At 36.6% G+C, this 8,464-nt stretch overlaps 1 protein-coding gene across 1 annotated transcript; it reads left to right on the top strand.

Moving 5' to 3' along the window:
• Positions 1-311: 311 nt before the first annotated feature.
• On the top strand, positions 312-3,941 carry LOC136217408 (rho GTPase-activating protein 3). Its single transcript, XM_066004008.1, has 5 exons — positions 312-904; positions 2,116-2,236; positions 2,354-2,473; positions 2,567-2,797; positions 3,089-3,941. Exons 1-5 carry the CDS (start codon positions 429-431, stop codon positions 3,686-3,688), a joined length of 1,548 nt encoding a protein of 515 aa, XP_065860080.1. The 5' UTR covers positions 312-428; the 3' UTR covers positions 3,689-3,941.
• The last annotated feature ends 4,523 nt before the right edge of the window (positions 3,942-8,464 follow it).

Below are 8,464 nucleotides of genomic sequence, written 5' to 3'. Positions count from 1 at the left end.
TTCCATATGACAAATAAGCATGAAGTTGGGGTAAAAAAAATAGTGAATTTGAGGGATAAGACATACACAACCAATAAAAGTTTTAAAGAGAAGTTGGGTTGAAAAATTAAAGAAAAAACAAAAGTTGGTTAGGTTGGCAAGAAGGAACTAATTATAGAATTTAGAATTGCGCAGTAAAAAGACAGTTACAGCTGTGAAGTCAGCTTGCATGGTAATTTTACAATTTAGAACCATCCAAAAATAGAGAAATCTGCTAGTACTGGTCTTCTCATTTTCAACTATCGGTCACGATCTCCTCTTTTTACTCCTCTCATTTCTTCATGCACCTGTCTTTATCTTCTCCTTCTTCCACACCCCTATCCCCATAACATTTATCCTCCACCTTCCATCATTCTTCTTATTCTTCTCTCAATTTTATTCTTCTTATTATGACCGGCCTTTTTCGATCTAAATCTTCTGGACTCGTCGGACTTCCTCAATTTAATCCCGTTCCTCCTTCCAATTCCTTTTCCCGCCAAAATTTCCACCACGGGGATGATAATGTTTACGAGTATAACGAGGAGGAGGATGACTTTGAGGACGAGGAGTATAGTGGTCGATTGAGGAATCCGATTTCTACGCCGTTTATTATGCCTAGTTCTAGATTTGCGGGTAGAGGAGGTGATGAACGAGGTCGAGATGGTAGTAGTAATAATCAGTTTGCTATTCTCGATATTGTGGTGGCGGCATTGAGGAAGTCGTTGGTGACTTGCAGTGTAGAGACGGAGGATGTTTCCTCCATGGATATTAGCTGGCCTAGTGAGGTTAGGCATGTCTCTCATGTTACTTTTGATCGCTTCAATGGTTTTCTTGGCTTACCTACTGAATTTGAGCCTGAAATTCCTCGGAAGGTCCCCAGCGCCAGGTTTGCTTCTGTTCTTCTGTAATTTTCTTATACGCTCCTGTTTTTGGATTTATGTGTGTGCATTTTGGGTCAGTTACCGGAAAATATGCTAAGCAGGTTAAGATGATGTAATTCAGTTATGACTACTGTGAAGAAGAGAGACAGAGTAGGAAACTAAAAACCTCAGTATTGATTTTTTTTTTTTTTTAAAATGGAGTTGCTCAATCGTGAATATGGACGCTCCATTGAAGGAAACGAATTGCTGGTCTAATCTCTCAAAATCAAGAATAATTATGATTGGGAAATAGTTTTTCTCTTCTATTAGAATCTTAAGGTTTTCCGTTAACTTTTTGGGGATACTTTGCTCCATTTTTATTTTTCCTGTTGCTTTCCATGTGGAGCTGGCAATTAGGATAATGGACACCTGTTGATTTCGTTTCCATATCAGACTTCCTATAATAAACAGAGTCAGGGCACCTGTGAAGTTTGAAATTCTCGATAAAAGATGGTTCAATAATCAAGTATTACGGGGTCCATAAGATCTGATTTTTATCACAGCTTAAACATGGATTTTGAATAAATGCCTAGATTGCAATGGCATATGGCGACTAGAAAATGGGATGAAAAATTTGGAACCCACATTTCCCTGTCTCTGTATTCTGCGGAGAAAATTAGATTTTCCCCTATGAGCATTTTGGAATCCATACAGAGCTAATTAGTTTCCGTAGTACATCCAGGTTCCCAGTTCCAAATTTTCCCTTTTGATTGATGATACTTTGAATGTTTTCCTGAGGTTTTACCATTTCATTTCCACAGAGTTGATGGGTAAAGAAATTGATTGAAATTTGGATCTTGACTTGTCCGTTCTGCTTTTGCTAGTCAGCTCGTAATTTTCATTTAGAGGAAATTGACTGGAAGAAAATGTTTTAATTTGTTTCTAACTGATTAACTGGTATCCTAAATTCTAGACAAATTTGAATACTGCAGGATGCTTACAAATATTCCTTTTAATTTACCATCGCTTTGGCTGCAAATTGCTTAGTAACGTCGATTCTCAATATTTTTTGTGGAAAAATTGCCATTTTATTACTATTTTGTGTATGGCCATATCTCTGTGGTGTATAACATATTAACATGTAATTGGCCATATCTCATTCCTTCAACCTGTTTTTGGATTCAGCATCCTTTATCTTTTATGGGTTACAATTATTGACTGTTTCTTAATCATCCAGTGCAAAGGTATTTGGAGTTTCTGCGAATTCCATGCAGTGTACTTATGATGACAGAGGGAATAGTGTACCTACTATTCTCCTTATGATGCAAAAGCGATTGTATGTTGAAGGGGGCCTTAAGGTATGTTTAGAATACCACTTTGACATGAAAAATAACTGATTTAGTGAAACACAATTTTGTTCTGCATATTGCAAGCTAAACTTTTCTATTTATATATGCTTGCTTGGAATGTCAAAGGCAGAAGGAATATTCCGGATTAATGCTGAAAACAGCCAAGAGGAGTATGTGAGAAACCAGTTAAACAATGGTGTAGTGCCAAGGGGAATAGAGGTTCATTGTTTGGCAGGTTTGATAAAGGTATGCCCATCAAATGTTCACATAAATTAGACAATTTGTTTGCTAGAGTTAGCTTAATTTCCCTTTTCTGATGTGATTATGATTTGCCTATAGGCGTGGTTTAGAGAATTGCCTTCTGGGGTCCTTGATTGTCTTACTCCAGAACAGGTGATGCATTGCAACACAGAAGCTGACTGCACTCAACTAGTGAAGTTGCTTCCTCCAACAGAAACTGCACTTCTTGATTGGGCCATCAATTTGATGGCAGATGTTGTGGATCATGAACAATACAACAAGATGAATGCCCGGAACATTGCAATGGTCTTTGCACCCAACATGACCCAGGTTTGTGCAACTTCTTATTTGTTTATCCTCAGATAGCCTAATTAGTTATGACAAGATGGTTTGCCTTGTATGCAAAGGGTTGTGTTTTATGGTGAACAAAAAAAATTAAGGGTTTTGAACACTTCATTTGAAAAGGTCAAGTGTATTACTTTGTCTGAGTGCTTTGCATCATAATAAAAAAAGACTGGGAAATCAGTGATAGCCTAAGGTTAATTAAAAACTAATCTAAATAGAACTGACAATGCCAACATTACTATACTCATAAACGTTGCTTGTCTTTGTGTGGAACAGATGGCTGATCCTTTGACTGCATTGATTCATGCCGTGCAAGTGATGAACTTCCTTAAGACACTAATCTTAAAGAACCTTCGCGAAAGAGAAGAATCAGCTTCGGAGAAAAGCTTTCAGTCTGCCCACCCGGATTCTCAAGGAGACCAGAGAGAGCTCTGTCAACCAGACTTACACAGCATAGCCTCAGGAAACTCGACGGATGCTTGTGTAGCCGAGGCACCAAGCAGTGGAGAGTACTTGAGGTCTGCCACTATGAATAGACTTGAATCGCCAAGCAGTGGAGAGTTCTTGAGGTCTGCTACTATGAATAGACTTGAATCGGGCAGAGATGACAAGTATTTAAGCATTAAAAGAAAAAATGACAGAGAAGACGAAACAGAGTCCATTTCAGGTAGCAGTCCTCCTTGTTCATACCACATGGGTGGTGCAGAGGATGGATATAAAGGGGGGTATGAAAATGGAGATTGGCTAAGTTTGAGAAAAGGGGTTAGGAGGTTATGCAGACATCCTGTATTTCAGTTGGGCAAATCAGGAAAGAAGAATCAAAATCTTGGGATTGTAAATAATAGAAGAGGTGGTGAAGCTTGGACATATATATAATCCTACTGCAGTACAATTTATATGTTTTGAGTTCACTCGAACACGAAATTAGTAGTAGATACTAGATACTTTGTCCTGGTGCTTGCTTAGTTTGTGTAGTCTGTAGAGTAGAAAATCTAATCTCTCTTTAAGGCCCTAACTAAATCTTCCTGCTAATAGCCAATAATCTCTCTATAGTGTATGTTTTGTGATTATAAGCTCTTGATTTTACTAATAAAAAAGAGTTGGGGTTTTTTATTTTCAAATTCTCTCATTCTATTTGTATATTTTGTTCATTTTTTTATCTTTCTTTTTTAGTGTCTCATTTCTTCCTTTAATTTCTATTTGTTTTAAATAAAAAAAATAATCAAATTAAAAGTAAAATAGCTAATATTATTGGAGCAAAACTTTAAATTGACTAATTAAATTTTAATTACATAATATTTTATTATTTTAAAGAGTTAAGAGTTAGTTAGTGTAGGGTTTCTAACTTAGAGAAAATTTAGACCCAAATAATAATACATGACTCATTTAATATAGTTAAATAACCCATAAAATATGGCTATTACTTGAATCCAAAGGCAAAATTTGGGAGGCAGGATTGCAGTCGACCCTAGCTGTTGAGAACTATCTCTTATAAGTAGGGCTGTAATCGAGCCGAATTAAGCCGAACTTTGGCCTGCTCATGAGCTTGAGCCCGAGCCGAGCTTTGGCTTGCTCAAACTCGGTTCAACTTATTAGAAAATAAACGAGCTCGAGCTAAGCTTCAAACTTGTTTCGAGTCCAAAATCCTCTTTGAGGTTCATTAAGAAAATTATTTAACCATTAATTGTTTGTGAGTAAATCGTTAATTATATTTATTAAGTTTGCACGCAAATAGCTCTTTAATTGTATACATAAACAAACTCACAAGCAAAGTTCGTGAATAAATAAACAAGATGCTTACAAATAGTTCATCTATTACTCATTTATTATGTTTGTGAACGAACTAATCTAATAGCAAATGAAATAATATTAAGTTTAGATATTTGTGAACTAACACAAAACTATATAGTTTTCTATAAAACTAAAATTTCTTTATAAATGTTCTAATCGAGTCTATTCGCGAGCTTTCGAGCCGAGTTTTGACATGCTCAAACTGGGCTCATTTATGAACCGAATTAATAAATCGTGCTCACGAACGACTTATTTACAAATCAAACCGCGTCAAACCAAGTTTTTATTGAGCCGATCACCGAGCCGCTCATGAGCGGCATTTACGGCCCTGGTGCTTGCGTGCCCACCCTCCATCTTCATTTGGGGATGCTAGTTGGACCCAAACAGATAAAGGGTGGTGTAAATTTTTCTTTTTGGATTCTTTACATGAAAATCATATATGATAATAATATTATTGTTTTGTTAATGTTAGTAATTTAATTTTTAAAATATCAAAAAGTGTAATTTTTATTCTATAAATGTCAGAATAATTTCTTAAATGGTTTTTCTTTTGAAGTGGCAGCGGAGGAATAACTGTCAAAATATTAGGATTGATATAGTTGAAATAACTAATTGACAAAAGTGTAGATAGTTTTTAAGATTTGAATTTCTGTGTAGTTTTCCCTTTCTTTTTTTATAACTCAGTCCAGACTAAAACTACGTCGTGTTAGTCTTGGTAGAGACAAAGAAAAAAAAGCCCAATCTGCACGGGCTGGGTGTATTTTTTTTACACTTCAAGTAGCAATTATGGAACCAAGACTACTTGAAGTGTAAAAACTACACCCAGCCCGTGAAGATTGGGCTTATTTTTATCCCTAATGACCCAAATCAGAGCCCATTTTATCAGAAACAAATTTAATATCCCAAAAACAACCCTTTAGTTTTTTTTTAATAAAAATGCCTACATCTTTATTAAATATGAAAAGAACAAATATAACAAGAAGCGGAAAAGGTAAAAAATCTTACAAAATCCACAATGGGACGAAAACAACTACAAAGAGCATAAAAAGCTATAAAAGGTATAAAACACACATAAAAACAATAAAACATATATTTCATTGAAATCCTAATCTGCAGAAAAGCAATTGCAATCGAATCTTCATCATTTAGGTCATTCCGAACATTCGGATGTGAGTTCTTTTTTTTGTTGCAACTAGGGCTGGGCACGAATCTTGGAGAAACTGGATTGTACCGAATATCCGAATAAAAAGATCCAGAATTGGACAGAACTGTTGACTTTTTTCAAAGAACTAGATCGAATTGGACTGTTGACTTTTTCTCAAAGAACTGAACCGAACTGGACCGAAATTATCCAGAACTGGATTGGATTGGACCGAACTGGATTGAAAGAACTGAAGATTTGTCATCTTAAATTTATATTTTATATATGGAGTTTTATTTTTTCCTATTTAGTGAAGTGATGTATTTCCTATTTTTATTTAAGGCCTAATGCTCCCCCAACCCCTTTAACTTATACAAATTGGTCATGTTACCCCCTCAATTTATCGAATGTTCTATTTACCCCCTTAACTCCATAAAATCGGTATTTCTCATCCCCTCAACTTGTCCATTTATCCCCCCAACTCATAGAATGTCCTATTTAACTTCTTAACTACATAAAAATGGTATTTTTCACCCCTTACAATCCGTTATTGAGACCTTAATTGATAACATTTTTTAAGGGTAAATTTCACACATGGTATACAACCTTTGCTCTAAATCACACTTTGGTGTACAACCTTCAAAATGTCACACTAATATACACGAACTTAGGGGTGACCTCACACTGTGGTGTACAGCCGGTGAGAATGACCGGTCAACGCCAGTCAACCCGCCACGTCACCCAAATCCCACTAATTCGAATTAAAAAGGTGGGCCCCCTAGATGTGTAATGTCTAAAATACCCTCATTTGGTTTTACCTCCTAATTAATCACATACCCATTCCCAATACACGTCCCTTCGTTTTCTGATCAACTTTTAAACAGAAAAAACGTTCTGGCTATCCATCATTTCTCCATTTGTTCGAAATCAAAAGCTTTCCGTCTCTCTCTATCTCTTTCGATTTTGAAGGTTCCACTTCCACTACAAACCCTAGGTTTTACAGTTCTTGCTCCGTAAACAATTCGAAACCCATATCGCAATACAAGAAGAAGTGATCGCAAGAACGGTGTTAATCGCAAGACAAGGAGAACTTCATCTATCTCCTCTTCGAATAAGGCAGAGGTAAGTTCACTACTTTTTTCGAATAAAGTTCGTATTTTTGCTCGTTGTTTAAAAGGATAACTGGGTAGCTCGTGTTTGCTCTTCATAATAACTCTGTTTCGCATGAAGTTCGTATTTTTGCTCGTTTCGAATAAAGTTCGTATTTTTGCTCGTTGTTTAAACGGATAACTGGGTAGCTCGTATTTTTGCTTTCTCTCACCATTAAAAGTCATATTGATTGAGGTTTTTGATTGTTGTTTAAAAAGGGTTTTTTTCGTCGTTTTAATGATCGTTTTTTCCGTCGTGTTCATGATCGTTATTTTCGTCATTTTAATGCTCGTTTTTTCAGTTTAAATGTATGAAGAAATATCGTTTTTTTTCGTCTGAAATCTCTGTTAATGATGTTTAAAAGCTCTATGAAGAAAGCTCTTTTGTTGTTGTTTAAATAATTTCAACTGATACTTATGATTTTTGTCATTCAGTGCAACCGACTCCGTATGGAAGCATAGTACACTGGACCACCACCGCTTTAAAAAAGAATCCGCAATGGCGAAGCCCTGTAAGTGTATTTATTAAGTGTTATTTATTAAGCTAAGCTCATTTTTTGTATGGTTTGGTTGGGTAAAGCGTGATTTAGAGCAAAGGTTGTATACCATGTGTGAAATTTACCCTGGTTTGGTTTGTTGGTTTATTTGTTTATTTGATGATTGGGTTTATTGCTTTATGGCTTATTTGATGATTGGGTTTATTGATTTTGACTTTCTGTAGATCCTGAAGATGGATATTTTGATATCTTACTGTATTACGAAGGTAGATGGACAAAGCATGGATATGTAGGGGGTGACGCATTCAACTGGGAATTTTGTCACTGGGATACTCTGTCCTTGGTGGGCATTGCTGCCAAATTGGTCAGTTTGGAATGCACAGGTGTTTATCAATATTATTGGAAGTGTTACGTCACGCCATGGGAGGATGGGCTAAAACATTTGAGATCGGATGATGATTGTTACGAGATGGCTCTGGCTGGTGTTGAGTGTGGGGAGATTCACATTTATGTGAAGGAGGTGACTGTAGATGACATTGTTACCTTTGATGAACCTGGATCAGAAGACGAAGACGAAGACGAAGACGAGTTTGAGTATATACCAAGCTCGGTTATAATAGAAGAGATTGATGAAGATGTTCATTTACCTAAACAGGGGATCATAGAGCATAGTGGAAGGAAGTTGTTGTTGCTTGAGTACAATAAGGATTCTAATGACGGTGATGAAACAGCTCCTATTACTGGTGGTGGTGATCAATCAAGTCCTATTGCTGATGGGGGTCAAGCAACTAAGATTGGCAATGGTGAACAATCAGCTCCTGTTTCTGGTGGTGGCAAACAAACAGATCAAATTCCACATGAGGAAGCTATAGCTGAAACGTTTGATTATGCTGGTGTAGACGATGCCCCGAATGATGAAGAAGATGACCAGGAAGATGAAGGGGACCAAACTGTAAGGGGTGATGAAAATGGGAACCATCCTGCTAGGGAAGATGAAGGGGACCAAACTGTAAGGGATGATGAAAATGGGAACCATCCTGCTGGGGAAGATGAAGGTGACCAAACTGTAAGGGAT

The sequence above is a fragment of the Euphorbia lathyris genome, chromosome 2, assembly GCF_963576675.1.
Source record: "Euphorbia lathyris chromosome 2, ddEupLath1.1, whole genome shotgun sequence".
Lineage (NCBI taxonomy): Eukaryota > Viridiplantae > Streptophyta > Magnoliopsida > Malpighiales > Euphorbiaceae > Euphorbia > Euphorbia lathyris.
This window is presented reverse-complemented; position numbering and strand designations above follow the sequence as displayed.